Below are 23,860 nucleotides of genomic sequence, written 5' to 3'. Positions count from 1 at the left end.
CCCAAATAGGAGAGACAAGGGAATATACAGAATCACAACTTAAGCAGAGGGAGAAGTTCATGAGAATCTTTGCAGGAACTCCTACCAGAGTAATGTCCCTGAAGTAACTGGAAAATGCTTGTAGGCTAAAGAAAGAACAAATATGAGACTAGCTGGCCGTGATACATGCCTGTAATCCCAGAAACTTAGGAGGCTGAGACATGAGGATCGCAAGTTCAAAGCCAGCCTCAGCAATTTAGCAAGACCGTGTCTCAAAATAAAAAGTAGAAGTAAACCAAGCATGGTGGCCCACATCTGTAATCCCACTGGCTTGGGAGGCTGAGACAGGAGAATCCCGAGTTCAAAGCCAGCCTCAGCAACTGCAAGGCACTAAACAAACTCAGTGAGACACTGTCCTAAATAAAATATAAAATAGGGCTGGGGGTGTGGATTACTAATCAAGTATCCAAGTTCAATCCTTGGTACAAAAAAAAAAAAGTAAAAGTAAAAGGGCTGGGGAATATGACTCAGTAGTTAAGTGCCCTGGGGTTCAAACCCTGGTACTACCCCCTCCCTCCAAAAAGACTAAAGCTCCCCAATTTTTTTAGTTTTTTTTTTTTTTTTTTTTTTGCCAAGACCACTACTATCAGGTTCTCACACTGAAAATGGGAAAGAAATTCCTTTGTTTCTGGCAGCAGGAGGGGAAAAAAGCAGCCATTTTGAAATAAGCCCACAGCATTCAGTTCCCAGACCCCCATTCGGAGATCAGAATCTAGGCACATGCTACATCCCCAGCCCTTTTTATTTTCTACTTTGAGACAGGATATTACTAAATTCCAGGATGTCCTTGAACTTGAATTCTCCCACCCCATCCTCTTGAGTAGCTAAGACAACAAGTATGCACCATGCACCACCATGCCCATCCATTCTTTTTTTGTTGTTGTTGTTACTGGGGATTGAACCCAGAGGCACTTAACCACTGAGCCATATCCCCAGTCCTTTTTATTATTTTCATTTTGAGACAGAGTCTTGATAAATTGCTTAAGCTCTCGATAATTTGCTGAGGCTGGTCTCAAACTTGCAATTCTCCTGTCTCAGCCTCCAGAGTCCCTGGGGGATTATAGGCATACACCACCGTGCCCAGCTCTGTTATGTCCTTTTAAACAAGAGCTACCAAAAAATATATACTGTACCAGAGTCTATCAAACTCAAGTTTTACTAGAGCAAATAAACCTGAAGGACGGGAAATATCCAAAATCCAGTCCTCTGGCCTCACTTAACATTCTCACCAAAAGAGGAAGGTTGACAAAGAAGCATTTGTGAAGGTCACAGCCCAGGTTTATAGATTCATTAACAGACTCAAACCCAATTACAGGACTACAAAATCCTTCCATCCCCCTAACACCTTACCATTAATAGGGCTCCTGTATAACAACAGATTACATGTCTGAGACCTAATTTAAGAAGTTTCTAAGGAATTCCTAAGGCAACAAGGGAGGCAAAAACAAGGACACCAGGGGAAATTTTAGCCTCTGATACCTGCAGCTGCAGCTACAGCAAATAACAAACACTGCCTAACCCTTAGTCAGATAAACATAAAATCTTACTCTTAAGGCTTATTTACCTCAGTTCGTTTTACCCAATACATCATACTCAGCTTTCAACAACAACAAAAATTACAAAGCACACTAGAAGATAAAAACCACAGAGCCAGAATGAAATATGGCAGAAATGTTAAAAATACAGGATGAATATCCTAATTGTTCCAAGAAAAGTTGACAACATACAAGAACAAAGGGGTAATGAAAGCAGAGACAGAAACTCAAATAAGAGTAAAAAGGTGGGCTGGGGATGTGGTTCAAGCGGCAATGTGCTCGCCTGGCATACGCGCGGCACTGGGTTCGATCCTCAGCACCACATAAAAATAAATATGTTGTGTCCACTGAAAACTGAAAAATAAATATTAATAAATTAAAAAAAAAAAGAGTCAAAAGGTAAAGTTAGAGGGCTTGAGATGTAGCTTAGTGGTAGAGTACTTGCCTAGTAAGCACAAAGCCCTGGGTTCAATCCCCAGTACCACCAAAAAGGGGCAGGGGGGAAGTTAAAAAATCAAAAGCAGTACAACAGAAATTAGAGGAAATACAGCTAAAGAGATGTCAGTAGAAACTTTCAAAACTGAAATGTGAAAAAAAGACATGAAAAGGATAGAACAGAGGGCTGGGGTAGAGCACTTGCCTAGCAAGCACAGGCTCTGGGTATCATGACCAGTAGAGGAGGAGGAAAAAAAAAAGTACCTACAAGAACTGTAAGACAATTTTAAAAAGGCATAATGTGAATACCAGAAAAACAAGAAATATTTCAAGCAATAATAAATTCCTCAAAATTAAGAATCTCCCGAAATTAAGAGATACCAAATCATAGATCCAGGAAGCTCAGAAAATTCAACAAGAATAAACATTAAAAAAAAAAAAAAACTGATACTACACAAATCATATTCAAACTGCAGAAAAATCAAAGGCAAACAGCACTACTTATTATAGCAAAAGGTTCCAAGCACTGGATAAATAAATTTGATAAGCCTCTTAGCCAGAACCACTAAATAAATTATGGTAGCCATACAAAAGAATATCACTTATCTGGCTCTATTTTTTAAAAGTGTCTCTGGTTCACTAATTTGCAATATTCCCCAAGGTAAATAGGTAATCAAAAAAGCAAAACACAGAACCATGCATAATCACTAGATAATATTATCTTATAGGACCACCTTTGTATATGTGGTTCACTCTCGACCCAAAACACCTTTGTTATGTGACACACGAGTTTAACACTAGATCTATCCTGAAAAAATAAAGACCAAAAAAACCACTAAATTGACTCCGGAGAAAGCAGAGAACAGAGAGGTCAATAGTCACTAAGTTGAAAACTTATTTTTTAACTGTATGTACCCTTTTTTCTATACCTTTTTGAATTTTTTACTATATGAACATATTTTTATTCAATAAATAAATTATATATTAATTATATATTTACTCTATAAAATTTCTTCTACAGCTATGCATGATGGTACACATGTCTATAATCCCAGTAACTCAGGAGGCTGAGGCAAGAGAATCACAAGTCTGAGGCCAGCCTCAGCAATTCAGAAAGATCTTGTCTCAAAATTTAATAAAATAAAAAGGGTTTGTGATGCAGCTTAGTGATAAGATTCCCTTAAGTTCAATGCCCACTACTGGAGAAAAAAAAAAAAATTCTTACCAAATGTTTTTCATGCTTGATGCTTACAATCAAGCAAAATACACTGTTAAGCATTTTACTAAAATGGGGAGGAAGCCGTGTGCAGATTTACTGAAATGGGTGTGGGGGGGTGCCCAGAAAAGTTTCTAGAAAGTGAAACAAAATAAATTTATATACTTTATATTAATCAGCCTATGGTATTTTTTTTTATGACAGCATGAGCTGGATAAGACATTCACACAGTGACAATAAATGGGAGAAGGATCGTTTGTCACCACTGGAGTTGACTATTATTCCAAATCTTTATTCTGAAAATAAGTAATTTTCACCCCATTTGATGATGGAAAATTCTTCTTTACAGAAGAATTCTGACTCAATAAATTTAAGGCTGACAATTAGGAAAACCACCTTTCTGTAAAAACCCTCAATAAAATAACTGACTTAGGCAAGGATCATCCATAAGTGAATACTAACTTATCAGGTGACAGGATGCTGGGGAACAAGATATTTCCAGGACATAAAAGTTTTAACCCCACAATTTATTGCTGGTTTAAAAAGGAATAAAATATATCTTTAAGCTGGGCATGGTGATGCTTGCCTGAAATTCCAGCAATTCTGGAGGCTGAGGCAAGAGGACTGCAGGTTCAAAGCCAGCCTCAACAACTTAGCAAGCCCCTAAGCAACTCTAAATAAAAAATTAAAAAGGATTTGGGATGGGATTCAGTGATTAAATATGCCAAATTCAATCCTGGGTACCAAAACAACCACAATAAAAACGCTCACTCTTTCTCCTATCTTCTTTTTTCTTTCCTTTGGTGGTGCTGGGGACTGAACCCAGGGTTTTGTGAATTCGAGGCAAGCACTCTACCAACTGAGCTACATCCCCAGCCCTTATATACACATGCTTACCAAAAAATTGTATGAAATTGCATGGCCCCCATCTCTTTTTTTTTCAATACATCTTTTTTTTTTTAAGTTGTAGATGGACACAATACCTTTATTTTACTTTTATGTGGTGCTGAGGATTGAACCCAGTGCCTTCCACATGTGAGGCATGTACACTACAACTAAGCTACAACCCCACCCCATAGGCCCCATCTTAATCAAATAATTAAACAAGTAACCTTGCCATCACTAGCAATAACTTATGTTTTAGTCTTTTTTGCTGCTGTGATTAAAAAAACTGACCAGCACAAATATAGAGGAGGAAAAGTTTATTTGGAGGCTCATGGAGTCAGAGGTCTCAATCCACAGAAGGCTGGCTCCGTTTCCTGGGGCACAAGTAAGACAGAACATCATGGTGGAAGAGTATGGCGGAGGGAAACAATTCATATGATGATCAAAAGCAGAGAGCCACTCCACTTGCCAGACACAAAATTTATACTCCAAAGCCACACCCCCAATAACCTACCTCCTCCATCCTACCCACCTTCAGTCACCACTCAGTTAATCCTTTAGGGATTGGGTTAAGGCTCTCATCACACAATCATTTCACCTCCAAACCTTTTTTTTTTTTTGGGGGGGGGGCACTTAAATGCTATTTAATGCCATTTAAGTGAATATGGATGTTTTAATTTTAAAAATTTATTCTAATTAGTTATACATGACAGTAGAATACATTTTGACATATTCTACACAAATAGAGCACAACTTCTCATTCCTCTGTACACATGTATATAGGGTAATATCCTCTGAGCCTTCTTGCATTGTCTCATACACGAGATTTTGTGGGACACATCACATCCAAACCTTAACAACTTATACTACTGTACTTTATTTTTTTTAATATTTATTTATTTAGTTTTCGGTGGACACAACATCTTTGTTTGTATGTGGTACTGAGGATCGAACTGGGGCCGCACGCATGCCAGGCGAGCACGCTACCGCTTGAGCCACATCCCCAGCCCCACTAATGTACTTTAATATGAAGTATACAACATCACTTGAAATCTTGCCCAAAACTGTTTAATCTGAAGTTAATCAAACCTTTACACTAAACTCCCAGTAGCTTCAGTGTTAATGACGTGAGGGGGAAAAAAGAAAGGTGTGTGTGGTGAGAACTATCATAAATTTTAAAAGACCCAAGAATACATTTTTTGTTTGTGAACTTTAAGGCGATCCTGATGTTTTAAAAAGGTATAAAACACTTTTTAAAATTAATTGGGAAAAATGAATATGAACTTGGAATACTTGGTATCAGGAATTAACAATTTTCTTAACTAGAATGACAAAGGTGATTTTACTTTTAGCCAGGTGTGGTAGCACAAACCTATAGTCCCAACTACTTGAGAGGCTGAAGGAGTATCACTTGAGCTCAAGAATTCAAGAGTGTTACTTTTAAGAAATGCAGGCTAAAATTGTTTGATGATGAATTATATTCATAACAGTCGTATCAACTGTTTGATCTAGATAGTAGGAATACAAATGAACTGTTCTTTCAACCTTTCTATTGGAAAATTTTCTTAATTAAAAGTTAAAAAGTCAGAAAGAGATTAGGGATACAGCTTATTGGTGGTGGGTTTAATCTCCAGCACACACAAAAGATGAAAAAGATAAATAGATAAAATAGGACAGCTGTTGTTACTGTTATTATTTTGGATTTTGCTGGGAGCTCCTCAGCTGAACCTATAAGCCTTATGGACCCAAGGCAATTGCTCTACCACTGAGCATATACCCTAGTCCCTGATTTTTCTGTTTGACCTTAAATAAATATATATATATATATTAATGGTGAGAATATGATGAATTGGACTGCCTGATACACTGCCAGTGCTAAGGTAATTTACAAAGTGCTTTCTAAAAAGCACTTTGGAAAAAAATAATAAATAAATAAAAAGCACTCTGGACATGGGTATTAAAAGTTCAATACATTTGGGTGCAGTGGCCCATGCCTGTAATATCAGCAACTCAGGAGGCTAAGGCAGGAGGATTGTAAGCTGGAGGCCAGCCCCAGCAAATCAGCAAAGCCCTGTTATCAAAATAAAAATAAAAAGAAGAAGGATTGGGGATGTAGCTCAGTGGTAAAGCACCCTGGGTTCAATCCCTAGCACCAAACATATACATACATGAATACTATGACCTAGTAATTTTTCTTCAGGAAATATATCTTAGGAATATAAACTCAGATAAAAATTAAAAATATTGGGTCAGCTACTCACACAGCTAAGGCAGGAGAGTTCAAGGTTAGCCTTGGCAACTTAGCAGCAAGATCCTGTCTCAAAAAAATAAAGACAGCTGGGGATGTAGTTCAGCGGTAAAGTTTCATGTTCAATCCCCATTATAAAAAAAGAAAAAAAAAATATGTAAAGATCTACATTCAATATTATGTAGCGGGGAAATATAAACAACTTATGGTTAAGTCAGGTAATATAGTCTTTAAAAGAGTATTTGAAGCCAGATGTGATGGCCCATGCTTGTAATTCCAGCTAAAGGAAGGCTAAAGGTAAATCATAAGTTTGAAGCCAGCCTGGGCAATTTAGTAAGACCCTGTCTCCATATAAAAAATAAAGGATTAGGGATGTGGCACAGTAGTGGAGTACTCCTGAGTTTTATCCTCAGTACTGCCACCTCAAAAGAATATTTAATGCCACGAAGAAAACACAATAAAAATTTAGAGGAGTTGGGGGTGGGGATGTGGCTCAAGCGATAGCGCGCTCACCTGGCATGTGCGAGACATTGGATTTGATCCTCAGCACCACATAAAAATAAAATAAAGATGTTGTGCCCACAAAAAACTTAAAAAAATTCTCTTTAAAAAAAAATTTAGAGAAAAAAATACAAATTAGTATATACATTTAAATCCTGTATAATAAAAAAAGATGCTGATATCAATTGCTATCTGATGAAAGATGGTAGCATCACCTTTGTACATTTTTTTCCCCTAAATTCTCATAGAAAAGCCAAAAAATAGGAATGTCTTATGTTCCAATGGATATTAATGAGCTACACACTCTTATTCTTATGGTCATATCCCTGATTTTGTCAATTAAAACTGCACCACCAAAAACTCAACTTCTAAAATCAATTCCAATTTTTCCAGATTCCTAACCTCCTTGGACTAAAAGTTCACTTCCTTTAGTACTCCAAACTTAGTGTTAACTGGCTTCATCATGACCACTCTCCCTCATTATCAATCATTTCTAAAGTCCTAATGTGGGCTGGGGTTGTGGCTCAGTGGTAAAGTGCTTGCCTAGCAGGCGTAAGGCACTGAGCTCGATCTCCAGCACTACATTAAAAAAACTAAATAAACAACCTAAAGGTACTGTGAACATCTAAAACTAAAAATATTTTTAAAATAAAAATTTTAAAAAATAAAGTCCTAATGTCCCTCCTCATTCAGTTTAGATTCCATGGATATTATTATAATCATTCTCTGGCAAAATACTCTTAACCTTGATGCTTTCTTCCATCATGGTACTCACATAAAACCCCAAAGCTAGTTAACTCATTTCCCAAATAACAACAACAACAAAAAACAACAACAACAACAAAAAACACACAACTATGTGTCCTCCCCAAGCACCACAAGAAATAAGGGGGAGGGGGGGGACGACGACAACTCAACCATCATTAATTGGTCTCATGTTAAAATGAAGACCACAAGTCCCAAATGAAATTTACAATTGCTCTAAGTGTCTACTCCTATTAAAGATTAATCCCTTCACTTGTTCTGTGAAAATCATCCCCTCTGTTCTTTTCAAGGACTTTGCACCTTCCCTGGCAATCTGGGGGGGGGGGGACTTTGTAATTACTCTTTAACATAATCAATTTCCCCTGTTTATCAACATTCTGTTCCTGTTAGAGGAGAATCTCCTTAACAGAGTAAACCATAGTTGCCGTTTTCCTAACTTCATAGTCTCTCAGCAACCCACTCCATTCACACATCCATCCGTCTTCACCATTCCAATAATAACACTTGTCAAGGTCATTAATGATCACCATGTTGTAAGCTCAGTGGTCATGACAAGGCAGACCACTGCCTTTTCTTGACTTCAGTTATACCACACACCTCATGGTTTCCTAACACAACAACTAATAACTCACTCCCCTTATCCTCTGCTGGTTCTCTTCAGTTCAACTTCAAAATGTACAAAGGGCCCAGAACAAAAACCAGAACTTCATCATAGAACCTCACCTTTTCTTGCAAATTTCTCTTAAAATCGCAGATTTAGACTTTAAATATGTCATATAAATATATATATACATGTTTATATGTGTGTTCTATGTGTGCCAAACCTATCTCCAGACTTCCAGACTGATAGGTTTTAAGTTGGGAAAATAACAAGTGGTTGAATCTAACAAAAACAAAGCAAATTTCTTTTTTTTCTCGTACTAGGAATCAAATCTACGGCTGAGAAAGCCCTTTAAAGGAGACAAGCCAGGTGCAATGGCACATGCATGTAATCCCCAGCAATTCAGGGGCTGAGGCAAGAGGATCACAAACAAGTTCAAAGACAGCCTCAGCAATTTTGCAAGGTCCTAAGCAACTTAGTGAGATCCTGTCTCAAAAAAATAAAAAGGGCTAGGGATGTGGCTCAGTGGTACCTGGGTTTAATCCCAGGTACCAAACAATAAAGGAGACAAACAGTTGGCCTTTATTTTTGCAATTCCCCTTCTAAAATACAGAAATCTTGTTGGGACTTCTGGCAGTCATTTTTAAAGTTTTGTTTGTTTTTTAATTTTTTTTAGTTGGACACAATACCTTTATTTTTATTTATGTTTATGTGGTGCTAAGGATAGAACCCAGTGCCTCGCCCATGCTAGGCGAGCACTCTACCGCTGAGCCACAACCTCAGCCCCATTTTGAAAATTTAACAAAAGTCACACCCTATAAGAATGGTAAACTGATCAGATGCAGGCCAGGCTCCGTGGTGCAAGCCTATAATCCCAGGCTGACACAAGAGTATTATGAGTTCAAATCCAGCCTCAGCAATGGCGAGGTGCTAAGCAACTCAGTGAGACCTTGTCTCTAAATATTAGGGCTGGGGATGTGTCTTAGTGGTCCAGTGTACATGAGTTCAATCCCTGGTACAAAAAAAAAAAAAAAGATGCAGTAACACTGCAAAGTCCCCAACCAAACAATCCTGGAATACATTCCTCTAGATTTTACTTCTTTCCCTTTCTTTCTTTTGTTCTTTCTTACTTTTTTTTTTTGGTGTATGTGTTGGGTCCTGGGGATTGAACCTAGGGCTTTGCACACCCTAGGCAAGCGCTCTAATAATGAGCTACATCACCAGCCCTCTTATTTTGAAACTGGGTCCACCTAAGTTACCCAGGCTGGCTTAGAATTTTTGATCTTTCTGCCTCAGCATGTACCACCCTCAGCTGGCCCAAACTTTTCTTATATAAACCACTATTAATTTCTTTTTGTTATATCCAGCAAACTCAGTCCCTAACTCTTAGATCCTTTTTCCTCACTCTCCTTACCTCTTGTTGAGATCTCCAGTCTCAATTCATTATCCACAGTTATCTTATTAAAAACACAATCTTAGGATGGGGATGTAGTTCAGTAGCGGAATGCCTGCCTGGCATGCATAAGGACCTGAGTTTAATCCCCAGCATATCTCTCTCTCTCTCTCTCTCTCTCTCACACACACACACACACACACACGTAATAATGATAAGTTTAAACACACACACACACACACACACACACACAAAACTTGTCCTTTGCTTTAAACACTCCAATGGTGTTCAGAGTCACTCACCATCTTGCTTGCCAGTTGTTTTCCTTTGGGCACTAGGAACTAAACAGGGACACTCCACCACTGAGTTACATCCTTAGGGCTCCCTTCCCTCACTTATTTGAGACAGTCTTGCTAAATTGCTGAGGCCATCTTGAGCTTGCAATCATCTTGCCTTAGCCTCCCAACTCACTGTGATCACAGGTGTGGGCCGCAGTGCCCAGCTGTTTCCCAGTTTTTGTTTTGTTCTGTTTGTACCAGGGATTAAATTCGGGGCACTCAATCACTGAGCCATATCCCCAACTGTTTTTTGTATTTTATTTAGGGAGAGGGTCTCACTGAGTTGCTTAGCACTCCGCTAAATTGCTGAGGCTGCCTTTGAACTCGTGATCCTCCTGCCTCAGCCTCCAGAGCCCCTGGGATTACAGGTATGCACCACTGTGCCAATGCTTCCTAGGTGACTTGAATATTCCATTATCCCAAATCAAGATCTATGGAACAGAAATTCAACTTGACCTGGAGGCAATCTTTATCAAAACATCCTTTTAGTCTCAAAAGCAAGATAAAAGATATTACCTGGGCTGGGGATGTGGCTCAGTGGTAGAGCATTTGCCTAGCACGTGTGAGGCCCTGGGTTCAAACCTCAGCCCCACATAAAAATAAATAAAGGTATTGTGTCCAACTACAACTAAAAATAATAATAATAATAATAAATATTAAAAGATATTACCTTCGTCGTGGTTGAGATACAGTCCCTGGAGCTTAAGAAAACCCCTAACTGGTTCAAGAAAAGTAGTACTTCCTGCTTACCAGTAATTTGCTAAGAAAAGGAGAATGAAATGTAAGTCAGGTCTCTGTCCTCAGTGACTCTTTATGGGCAGCTGGAGATAAAGCACCTAAAAGTAAACACCTAAGTACATAATCAAAGTAATAATCAATGGCTGGAGATGTAGTTCAGTAGCAGGGCACTTGACAGCAAGCACAAGGCCACGGGTTCAATCCCCAACACTTCCAGGAAGGAAGGAAGTTGCAAGCAAGCTAGCTAGCTAGTTTATAACTAAATCCAGAGACCAAAAAATGTCTGACATACAACAATCTTAAATTTCAACAAACACCAATGAGCACTCAGTATATACCACTCTCACACATAAAACCCAAAATTCTTGTATATGTGCACCAGCAAGAAACTGGAAATAGCCTAGTGGCTTGGGAGGCTGAGGCAGAAGGATTACAAGTTCAAAGCCAGTCTCAGCAACTTAGCAAGGCCCTAAGCAAATTGCAAGACTATCTCAAATTAAAAAGAAAGGTCTGGGGACATGTCTCAGTGATTAAGCACCCCTGAGTTCAATCCCTGGTACCAAAATTAAAAAAAGAAAGGAAAGAAATTGGAAATAGCTCTAATAGACTGATGCATTAACTGGGCACATCTTTACAAAACTAAGGAACTATACAGCAAGAAAGGAAGCACAAAATGTTTTATCAGCAGCTGAAAAGCAATAACATTAGACAACTCACAATTATGACAATTCCAAATAGAATAGTTCATTTGAAACAAAGAAGTCTAAAAGAAAATCACCCAGAGCAAAGATTACAGAAAGACTTGCAGTAACGGGGCTGGGGTTGTGGTTCAGTGGTAGAGCGCTTACCTAGCACGCATAAGGCACTAGGTTTGTTCCCCAGTACTACATTAAAAAAAAAAAACCAAAAAAAAAAAAAAAAAAAACCCGAAATAAACAATAAAGGTTAAAAAAAGAAAGAAAGGCCTATGCTAAACTTACAAAAAGACCTCTTTTCTGCCGGGTGCCATGGTGCATGCCTGTAACCCCAGCGACTCCAGAGGCTGAGGCAGGAGAATTGCAAGTTCAAAGCCAACCTCAGCAATGTGGAGCGCTAAGCAACTCAGTGAGACCCTGTCTCTAAATAAAATACAAAATAGGGCTGGGGATGTATCTCAGTGGTCCAGTGCCCCTGAGTTCAATTCCCAGTACCAAAAAAAAAAAAGAAAAAAGAAAAAAAAAACCCTCTTTCCCCAGCAGCTCCAAAAATTTTGATACCTAAAAGTTGGGAAACAGTGACCCACACTGTAATGCTACTCGAGGGAATGGGACAAAGACTGCAAATTCAAGGTCATCCTCAGCCACTCTGTGAGACCCTGTCTCAAAAAAAAAAGGGGGCTGAGGATGTAGCTCAGTAATAGAGTGCCCCTGCGTTCAATCCACAGTACTGGGGCGGGCTGCGGTTGAATACCCATTGAAGATTTGGGGCAAGTATCTTTTAAAATATCACCACGCCTACTACTAGGCAACTTGCTGAAAAGAAAAAGATAAATAAAAGTTCTCAAGGAGCTTAACAACAGTCTATCAGGAGCAGAAGTAAATAAATAAATAAAATTACCAATAATAAAATAAGTACTTTAATAAAGTCTGACAGTGGCACAAATAATCCCAACTCACAAAGCTGAGGCAGCAGGTTTACAAGTTCAAGGTGAGCCTCAGAAACAGCAAGACTGTCTCAAAAGGATGTGGAGGAGGGGAGGGATCATGGTAAAGAACCCCTGGGTTCAATCCCCAGAATTGATATATATAAATAAAGAATTAGAACAATAGGATATCACAATTTTTTTAAATGCTGAGGAAAAGTTACAGATGTATATTATAATTACGAAAAGTTTCTTAGACTTTCAAAAATCTAATGTAAAAGTGTTTTTGCACTCAAAGACACTATAAAAACATAAATATGTGGGCTGGGGATGTGGCTCAAGTGGTAGCTCGCTCGCCTGGCATGCGTGCGGCCCGGGTTCGATCCTCAGCACCACATACAAACAAAGATGTTGTGTCCGCCGAAAACTGAAAAATAAATATTAAAAAAAAAAAAAAAAAACAAAAACATAAATATGTGGCGGATGCCTGTAATACCAACAACTCGGGAGGCTAAAACAGAAGATGACAAGTGAGACCAGCTTCAGTAATTTAGTAAGACCCTTAGCAACTTAACAACAGCTTTTCTCAAAATAAAAAATAAAAAGGGGGCTGGGGATGTGGCTCAAGCGGTAGCGCGCTCGCCTGGCATGTGTGCGGCCCAGGTTCGATCCTCAGCACCACATACAAAAACAAAGATGTTGTGTCCGCCGAAAACTAAAAAATAAACATTAAAATAAAATAATAATAATAAAATAAAATAAAAAGGGCTGTAATGTAGCTCTGTTGGTAAAGCACTCCTGGCTTCAATCCCCAGTACCACCCTTGCCTCAAAAAGCAAGAAACAGATATTGAGTATAAGTTACTCTTTTTACAATACCAGCAATGTCTGAAAGGAAAGACCTAATTTCAAAATCCTGTGCCACCAACAAGTTCTCATACTAGTGGATTGCTAGGTTTCAAAAGGTAAAGTTACTGGAGCTTGGGTTGTGTGTGGCTCATTGGTAGAGCGCTTGCCTAGCATGTGTGAGGTACAGGGTTCAATTCTCAGCACCACATATAAATAAATAAAATAAAGGTACATCAACAACTAAAAAATATTTTTTAAAAAAGGAAAGTTACTTAACTGTTTCAGGGCTGAAACTTTCTGGTCTATGAAACAAGAATAACAAATCTCATAAAGCTGTCATATATGTATATATGTATATAAATTAAAAAAGGTTCAAGTAGATATTTAATTATATAGATATTTTAAATTTGTAGTAAAAGCAAAGAACCTAGGAGAGGAAAAAGGAAAAGAGGTTTTTTTGTTGTTTTTTTTTAAGCAAACTACTGGGGATCAAACCCAGGGCCTCCTAAGTATCACTGAACTATATCCACAGGCCCCAAAAAAGATTTTGAATAAAATGAAGTTCTCCCACCTTTTGAGAATCACAATTACACAACAATAGGGATGTCAAATGGATGTGACCAGCTGTGTTCTGGTTTATAAGATCCTTTTTCTTTTCTTTTCTTTTTGGTGGTGGTGGTGGTACCAGGGATTGAACCCAGGGGCACTTTAATCACTGGAGCTACACAACCCCAGTCTCTCCTCTTTGTTAGCGTCAGGGTCTCACTAAATTGCCAAGGCTGGCCTCAGCCTTCAGAGCAGCTATTGCATACAGGTATGTGCCACATACACCCAACCCAAAACCCAATTTTGAAATCCCTTACCCTAAGGATCCAGAATTACATACCATAGGATTACAATCTGGATTCCTTGGTCCAGTTCCAGAAAGAAAGCCAAAACTCTATTGAAAGCCTCCCAAATAAACTTTTCTTTTTATAAAGGTAACATTTTTACACAAACTTTTTTTCAATTTAACCCTGACAAGACCCATATATATCCCTTTGTATTCCCTTTGGCCACCAGCCCCATGGGTTTTTGCACACAGAAGACCAAGAAATACTATCAGAAGTATTCTGGCCTTAGCCAGGCATGGTGGTACATGCCTATAATCCTAGCAACTGGGAAGGCTGAGGCAGGAAAAGTTTCAGGCCAGCCTCAGAAACTTTAGGGAGCCCCTGTCTCAAATTAAAAAGGGCTGGGCTCAATGACACCCTGTAATTGCAACAGCTCAAAGACCTCTTCAGCAATGAAGTGAGAACCTAAGCAACTTGGCAAGACCCTGTCTGAAAATAAAAATTAAAAGGGCTGGGGATGTGGCTCAGTGGTTAAGTGTCCCTGGGCTCAATCCCCTGGTACCCAAAAATAAACAAATAAAATTAAAAGGTCTAGAGCACTAAAGTGCTCCTGGGTTCTTTTCCCCAGTACCACTGAAAAAAAAATTTTAAAGTATTCTAGCCCTGAGGCAGGGATCCTGGCTCAGTGGTAGAGCACTTGCCTAGCATGTGTGAAGCACTGGGTTCAAGTTTCAGCAGCACATATAAATAAATGAATAAAATAAAGGTCTATCAACATCTTAAAAAAAAAAAAGTATTTTAGCCCTAATCCTGAATCTTTTGAGTCATATTCACATTTAGCAATCACTAAACCACTGAAGGTAAGTAACATTCATAATCCAGAACAATAAGCAGAATATGAAAACAGCTAAATTTCACATCTAACAGCTATCCATTCACTATATAAATTTAATATATCCCAAACATTGTTCTCTAAGCACTATATACATTTACTTCCCACGTGGTTCTTTCTTTTTCCTTAAGTACTGGGAAATAAACTCAGAGTCAGTTAACCACCGAGCCACATCCCAGATTTCTTATTTACATTTTGAGATAGGGTCTCTCTAAGTCCTTGCTGAGGTTGGCCTTGAACTTGCTATCCTCTTGCCTCAGCCTCCAGAGTTACTTAGATTACAAAATGTGCAAACCACCCTCACCTGGTTTCATAGATTTATTAGATAAAATATTGAGACATAAGAGTCAGTACTTGGGCTAGGGTTGTGGCTCAGTGGTACAGCGCTTGCCTAGCATCCATGAGGCTCTGAGTTCGATCCCCAGCACCACACAAATTAAATAAACAAAATAAAGGTATTGTGTTCCATCTACAACTAAAAAAAAGTATTTAAAAAAAAAAAAAAAGTCAGTACTCAAACCAGGCAATGGTGGCACATGCCTGTGATCCCAGAAGCTCAGGAGGCTGAGGCAGGAGGATCTCAAATTCAAAGCCAGCCTCAGCAATTTAGTGAGATACTAAGCAACTTAGTGAGACCCTGTCTCTAAGTGAAATATAAGAAGGGTTGGGTATGTGGCTCAGTGCTTAAGTGCCCCTGGGTCCAAAACCCAGTACCCCCCCCCCCCAAAAAAAAATCAGTACTCAGGTAGAAAAAGGCTTGACTTAAAATCTAGAAACCTGCACTCTAAATCACTAAATTTACTATATTTCAGAAACTAAATATCTCTGCCTCTTGGCAAGCTGAAGTTCTTATTTTGAGAGAGAGGGAAAAAAGGACACATTTAAATATTCAATATTCATTTGTCACCTTCTTTCTTATTTTTTTTTGGTGCTGGGGATCAAACCCAGGACCCTCAAGCATGCCAGGCAAGTACTCTTCCACTGAGCTACATCCCCAGGCTGTCACCCTCTTTCATACGAAGTCTTATTAGCATTCAGCTTTTATGGTACTATTTATGCAAAGGATAGTTCCACAAAACATCTCTTTATTACATCTGGAGTAAATTGGTATACAAAAACCCTGGGTTCATCATTAACAGTTCTATGTTGCTAAGCAACAACCAACCTTTGGGCTTTGGATTCCTATCTTATAAAGAAAGAATTTGGCCCAAAAATTTGGTGCTAAAATTCAATATATTTTGGCCTTTTTCTATGACACTTACTGTATTTTTATTTATTTATCTTTTTGAGTACTGAGCCCAGGAGTGCTGGAGCCCTTTTTATTTAGACAAGTTGCCCAAGCTGGCCTCAAACTTTTGATCCTCCTGCCTTAGCCTCCCCAATGGCTGGGACTACCAGCATGTATAACACCAAGCCATTATTAAACAAGATATTGAAAGGCATCTTTTGAAAACTTTCAAAAATAAAAGTCACATAATATATACTCATATCTGTGCTTTTATTCAAACATACTGAAAACTAATCTGTGATATTAGAAATCAAGAATATAACTGTGTAGGAAAAGCCTTATGGGGCTGGTAATGAAGCCAGATTTAAAGTTAGGTAGTCAGTGTAGTTAGGTAAATCGGGTCTAATACGGAGTGAAATCTAAAATGGAGGCCATGCTGGCAATGATTCCGGGAAATGCAGGACAACTCAAGGAATGTTAATGAAGTCCGAAAAGGCCCTAGGCCAAAGTCCACCTCCAAGAAATGTCAATGAACAGCCCCCAGCAAAAAGGTGCTGACTCAGAAGTCCTTCCTGACCAGATTACTTCTTTGGCCCACCTGTGTCCCACCCCTAGGTCCTTCCCACCTACATTCCATCACTGAAAGAACTATAAAAAGGGGAGACAACATCCCTTCCATGGATTCCACCTCTTGGGTCCCCTTCTTCCTCCGGGAGAAGTCTTTTCTGCTGTCCTTTAATAAACTTCTAATTTCTACTCTGACCTTGCCTCGGCGTGCTTCTTTGGTGTTATTCTTCAACATTGGGGAAGCAAGAACTCGTCACCGGTCAACAGCGTCACCGGTCAACAGCGGTAACAGTAACATTCTGTTTCTTGATTTGTATACTAGAAACTCTATGTATCTTTTACTTTGATATGAAAAAGGGCAGTTTTTCTCCAAAAATAACATGATGTAATTGCACAACTATGTTTGAGTATATAAGAGCTGTGCAACCTTTCTAAATACGTAAATGTATTTCTAGACAAATCTTATAATCCCTCTGCTCACTAATTTTGATTCAGGTACCTACAGATCATTCCTGTAACTCCTATAATTCCTTTGAAACTGTTTCCTGAAACGTGAGGCCAGTCTTAACTTTCCTTTAGAACTTAGCTCAAATAGGGCACAGTGGCGCACCCCTGAAATCTCAGTGGCTAGGGAGGCTGAGGCAAGAGGATCTTGAGTTCAAAGCCAGCCTCAGCAAAAGCAAGGCACTAAGCAACTCAATTGAGACCCTGTCTCTAAATAAAATACAAGCCAGACGCAGTGGCTCACACCTGTAATTCCAGCAGCTCTGGAGGCTGAGATAGGAAGATAGAAAGTTCAAAGCCAGCTTCAGCAATGGCAAAGTGCTAAGCAACAAAATAGGGCTGGGAATGTGGCTCAGTGGCCAAGTGCCCCTGAGTTCAATCCCTGGTACAAGGAAAAAAAAAAAAAAAAAAAGTGGGGAGAGTCTGGGGATGTTGCTCAGTGTTAAATGCCCCTGGGTTCAATTCCTGGTACAAAAAAAAAAAAAAAAAAAAAAAAAAAATCAGTTCAAGAACATATATCCACAGAATTCCCAAAGCATGCATTCGCTGTATCTAGTTTTTTTTTGTTGTTGTTGTTTTGTTTTTGACTTTTTGTTTTGCAGTTGCTGGGGATAGAACTCAGGGCCTTGTACATACTAAGAAGGTGCTCTACCACTGAACTACAGCCCCCAAGCCCCACTTTTTAATGGTAAAGCAAAATATGAAATATAGTCTAAAAGTATTACTTGCACAGGATTTGATGTTTTAACCCAATCTATAAGCTATTCTGTGCTCATCCCACTCTAGAGCCCCTTAAGGTACACTATTTAAATAAGTTACACAGAAATATAACTTATATCAATGCTAAAAGAAAAAATAATTTCTACTCAAAAAAAGTGTTCAAAACTCTCGTTACACCATATTTTGGATATAATTTTACCTTTTTTCCTTTATATCAAAGGAAGGGCTTGGAGACGTAGCTCACTAGTAGAGCACTTGCCTAGCATGTGCAAAGGCCCTGGGTTCAATCTTCAACACCACACCAAAAGAAAAATGTTTAAAAGAAAAACAGTAAAAAGGATAAGCACGGACTGGGGTTGTGGCTCAGTGGTAGAGTGCTTGCCTAGGACGTGGGAGATGCTGGGTTCCATCCTCAGCACCACAAAACAATAAATAAATAAAGGTATTGTGTCCAGCTACAACTATATGGTAAGCTTAAACTTCTGAAAACAAAAACAAAATATTCAAAGCCAGATTTTTTTTATACCTTGTCCATCCTTTAGATAGACAATATAATGCATATTTTAAAACATTAACTGTCTTACATGTTCTTCTAAACTAGCCTTGTGTGGTGTTGCATGCCTGAAATTCCAGAAGCTCAGGATGCTGATGAGGCAGGAAGATCCTAAGTTCAAAGCCAGCCTCAGCAACTGAGCAAGACCCTGTCTCAAAATGAAAAGGGCTAGGAATGTGGCTCAGAGGTAAGCACCCTTGAGTTCAAACCACAGTACAAAAAAAAAAAAAAAAAAAAAAAGTCAGAGATGATGCTATACATCCTATAAGCTGTTAATGTATGGGGGTAAGCAATTCACCAATAATAATAATCTTCCTAAAATGTCAATAGTGCCAAAGTTAAGAAACCAAAAGACTTTCTTGTAGACTTGCAACTGCTTCTATATAATCTAAATTTAAAATGATTTTTAAGAAACTACTTAAATGTTGAAGGAAAAAATAAACTCACAAGAAATTTTTAGGAAAACAATTTGTTTAAACATTCCCTATGAGAAAACTACAAAATGTTAGCAAAGTTCATCTACAATATGAAAAAACTACAGGTATCATATTGCATTATAAAAAAAAAATGTATGTACACTTATCTAAGGGCATGTTACTTCAATGAGTCTCAAATGATCAAATATTCTGTACTATGAAATGTAAGTTAACCTTTAAATTACAGTTACAATTTATTTCAAAAATTTAAACTGACATTAAATTAGGTTATATTTCAATCATTTAACCAGTAATTCAAACCAGGCTAAATTATTTTTAAATAATTAAAAGTATGCCTATCCTTGCAAGTCCTGACAGTGTGGAACAATATAAACACAAACAGACCTAGATCCAAATTTAAAAGCTGTATGTGTGCAAATAATTTAAATTATCTGATTCTCAACCATCTATCTAAGAAACAAGAAACCTAACTCAAAGACCTCTACTTAGCAATTAGCAATAGCTGGGTGTGGTGGCGTATGTCTGTAATCCCAACTACTAGGGAGGTTGAGGCAGGAAAATTGTTAATTCAAGGCCAGTCCAAGCAACTTAGTGAGGTCCTATCTCAAAATAAAAACTAAAAAGGACTAGAGATGCAGCTCAGTGGTGAAGTGAAGTTCAATCCCCAAACCAAAAAAATAAAAATAAAAACCAAACCAAGCACAGTGGAATACACCAGAAATCCCAGTGACCCGGGAGCTGAGGCAGGAATACTGCAAGTTCAAGGTCAGCTTTGGCAATTAAGAACAGCCATAAGCAACATAGTGAAATACTGTCTCAAAATAAAAAATAAGAAGAGCTGGGGATGTGGCTCTGTGGTAAAGCACTTGTAGGTTCAATCCCCAGTACCAAAATATGTGTGTGTATACATATACACACGTAACATATAAAATATATACGTATATAATTTAAATATTATATACTTAGTATCATATATTAAAATACATACATAGATACATAGTGGTAGAGATGCCTAGCATATACTAAGCCTGGGTTCAATCCCCAGACCCATGATGGGGGGAAAAAAATTGGCACCAGGCATAGTACTGCACACCTAGAATCCCTGCGACTCAGGAGGCTGAGGCAGGAGGATCATGAGTTCAACTCAGCCTCAGCAACTCATCAAGACCCTGTCTCTAACAGAATATAAAAAAGGATTGAGGATGTGGCTTGATGATTTAAGCACCCATGCGTTCAATCCCTGGTATTATTAAAAAAAAAAAAAAAAAAAGAATTCACCTATATAACAACTCATAAAACTGTAAAATACACTTTAAATCAATTTTCCACTGCATCAACTTTGGACCATTACTTAAAATTCAGAGTCATTTTTTTTTAGTTGTAGGTGGGCACAATACCTTTATTTTTTATTTATTCATATGTAGTGCTGAGGATCCAATCCAGCGCCTCACATGCACTAGGCGTGTGCTCTACCGCTGAGCCACAACCCCAGTCCCTCAAGAGTCATATTTGAAAATAAAAATCTGACAGATGAAAGGTGAATTTCTAAATACTATCTTACAGAAAAGAGAGCTAGATGGTACTTTCGTTTGAGTAAATAACATTCACATGACTCAAAATTCAAAAGAGGTCTATGCCCTGTAAACAAATACCCTATTCCCTTAAACAGAAGCTACCAATTTTATCAGTTTCTTATGAATCTTTTGACTTTTAATGGAAAATATACATTTTTCCCCCTTTTGACATAAATGGTAACTTCTTCCATTCTTTTCTGCACCTTGCTTTTCACATTATAATTATACATAGTAGTGGGATTCATTATGCTACATTTATATATACATATAACATAATCTGATCAATCCTGGAGGCTACATTTTATTTAATTAATTTATTTTTTTGGACTAGGAATTGAAACCAGAGGCACTTAACCACTGCGCCACATTCCCAGCCTTTATTTATTCTTTTTTTTTTTTTTGAGACGGGGTCTTGCTAAGTTGATTAGGGCCTCACTAACTTGCTGAGGCTGGCTTTGAACTTGGAATCCTCCTGCCTAAATATCATGAACCGCTGGGATTACAGGCATGTGCCATCATGCCCGGCACTTATAACCTCTTAGGTTCATCAAACATCACCTAATTGACAAAGGCACAAAAAGGCCAAAAAAATTAAAATAAAAATCTCAAATCAACCAATACTCTTAGTAAACACACGCACATGAATTAAACTTTAGTAAACTAGAGAGTTATATCAGGTGATATGATTAAATATTTATTTGATCAGCCACTCAAAATATTACCTTTACACAAAGAAAATATATATGGACTTCAATGAGTTGAGACTATTCAATATAATCTACTTATAAAACTGGGCCCACTAAAATATCCATGAAAAAATAAAATAAGGCTATTTATTGGTTATATTTATTACAAGATTAAATTATCTGATCCTTTCCTAAATGTTCTTTGCAACTTCCTGGAAGAAGTTTTCTTCCAGATTTACATAAGTAGTGTTCTTTAAAAAAAAAAAAAAAGTCTATTTGTTTTTCTTTCATTTTTCTGATACACTGATTCTTAAAGAATAGTACTAGTGTAATAATAATATATACTACCATCACAATATAAGAATTTCTGGTAATCTTCAACTCAAGTACTAAGATATCCTGGTGAAAAGTCACCTCACATAAAGCAGAGACCACAGGGATTACCAGTACAGTAATTTATCATTTCTAAAAAAATATTATAAATCTGTAAGTTTCAGAACTGTGCAACCTTACTACAGAAGAATATTTGAGGCTGTTGACAATATTAGCTGCAATCTTTCATTAGAAATATGTAAACTATAAGAATACATTTTCTTATTAAAAAAGTAAAATCTCTGTTACAATGTTTATTAGTATAATCATTTATGACTATTTCTGCATTGTACCACAAAAATACAAAGTCATCCTTCCATTCAGTTTTGGCAAATGAGCAAATACAGAGGTCAAAGTTCATACACATGCTCTGTAAAACTAATCACACTGCATATACTACTATATTCAATAGGTCTACTTAAATGTCATTTTATTTTTAATCATTTTCTTATGTGTATACTTGGAAAAGTACATGATCACTGTAGATCGGACTTACTATTACTCACCACATACTTAGAATGTTGAATTTCACAAATCATTGCTGACATTATCAAAATACATGCCATAAGAGAAAAAACAAATAGCAATAATCTTGAAAAAAAAATGTGAATCTTAAAAAAAAAAAATCACTTGCAGGATTTTTTGTTGTTGTTGTTAAATTCAATAACAATCAGAAAAACACCTGGCGTTCTAATTTTGGTATGAAAAACTATACTAATAATTGCATAGTTTTGATTCATATTACTAGTCCATTTTAAATACTTTATATAAATAAAGATGGCCAGCATAATGTGTAAAAATGCTTCAGGACTCAAAAGTGGAGAAGACAATTTTTAAAAAAAATATATATTATGTTGTGCTATGATCTTTTATGCCAAAATAAATTTACTCACTTAATGAAATAAAACCATGTATTTATCTGGTAAAATCCCTTGTTTTTAATTTGCCTATTTTTTGAAAAGTAACAATCAGCTAACTATGAGGGACATCATAATGAAGTTTCACAGCAGAAGAGTCACAGAGGCATTGTCTTAGGAGAGATTCTGACCTATGACTTGTAAACAATATTTTGAAATATGCTGCTCATACACCCCATTATCTTTTCCTACCTAAAAATATTTAATACACCAAACCAGTCGAAAAGCTTTAGATAGCAAAAAAGAGGCCTAGCAATAGGGGTAAGTGGAAAAGAGATAATGATCTAATTTGGAATTAATTTCCTATATCTCCAGTGAAAATTCCCTTGTTCCCCCCTCCCAAAAAGATACTATTCCATTATGCCTCCCCTTATTTCCCAACACCCAGCTATGAGGGAGTAACTCTGAATGTCCTTCTTTCATCAATACTTAAGGACTCTCGTTGCTTCTTCCCTAAGGAAAGGACAGTAAAGGGCTGACAGGCAATAACCCAGAATACCCTTAAAAGTGTGGGCCTCAGGGCTGCGCTGCTCCCCGGATCCAGTTACCACCTCTCCCCTTCCCCCAACCCACTTCCCGGGTTTTCTCAGGCTTGGCCTGCTCCCTCCCCACCCCACAGCCACACTTCCAGCTGTTGCCACCGCCTCGGGTCTCTCTCTAGAGCTCACATCCCGCCGAGGAGTGCTCCCCTCCCCGCCTGCCCCCCAAACCGTGCTCCTCCCGGACACCCGCCCGCGAGACCGTCTATCCCAGGGCCCGGGGAGGGAGGGCAGCTGGAGGAGGAGGGGGAGACTGTTGCTTCCCCACAGGCAGAAGGGCGGCCGCAGGGAGCCGCCCGGGGGATACCGGGGATGTCTGGGTCGCCGCTGGGAGGGCCCTCCCGCCCTGGGCTGAGATGGGGGATGTCCGGGAGTTCATTTCTGACCTCCTCGCTCTTCAGCACCTCCTTGAACTCCCGCTTGATTCGCTGCACCGCGATGTTGGCCATGTCTCCGCCCGCAGCTGATTCGTACCCGCCTCCTCCGCCACAGCTACGACCACCGCCACCGCTGCCACCTCTTCCTCCACCGCCTCCTCCCTCGGTGATTCAGACCCGAGCACACGAACGCTGCCACTGCCGCCCCTGCCGCCGCGCTCCCCTCAGTGTGGAATCACCTCCGCGCCCGGCCACCAAAATGGCGCCGGGTCCGCGCATGCGCACGACGTTGACCCGGCCGGGCGGCGCAGCCGCTCCCGTTGTAGCCCCATACGCCTCCGCCGCGAGCCCGCGCTGCGCCGCGCGTCTGAGCCGGAGCTCCGGCCGCGTGGCTCCGCCCTGCCGGCGCCTGGGGCCGGGAGGGTGCGGCTAGCTGGCTGGCCAGCCCCGCGCGGCCTCCCGGGAGCTCTCCAGCGCCTCCGCCCCTCTTTCTACCCT

At 38.9% G+C, this 23,860-nt stretch overlaps 1 protein-coding gene across 2 annotated transcripts in view; it reads right to left on the bottom strand.

Moving 5' to 3' along the window:
• Ube2k (ubiquitin conjugating enzyme E2 K) overlaps positions 1 to 23,626 on the bottom strand; it is a 67,607-nt gene extending 43,981 nt beyond the window's left edge. The window contains exon 1 of one of the 2 annotated variants that reach the window (XM_046451586.2): positions 23,372 to 23,626. In XM_046451586.2, the coding sequence (XP_046307542.1) occupies positions 23,372 to 23,434 (63 nt within the window). In that variant the 5' untranslated portion in view covers positions 23,435 to 23,626. The remainder of the gene's footprint in view (positions 1 to 23,371) is intronic. The other variant, XM_046451679.2, reaches the window with a different exon arrangement.
• Between the last annotated feature and the right edge of the window lie 234 nt (positions 23,627 to 23,860).

The sequence above is a fragment of the Marmota monax genome, unplaced genomic scaffold, assembly GCF_021218885.2.
Source record: "Marmota monax isolate L192 unplaced genomic scaffold, Marmota_monax_Labrador192_F-V1.1 WCK01_AAM20220418_F8-fsc00025, whole genome shotgun sequence".
Lineage (NCBI taxonomy): Eukaryota > Metazoa > Chordata > Mammalia > Rodentia > Sciuridae > Marmota > Marmota monax.
The sequence above is the reverse complement of the archived record's forward strand: the minus strand, read 5'-3'. Positions and strand labels throughout refer to the sequence as shown.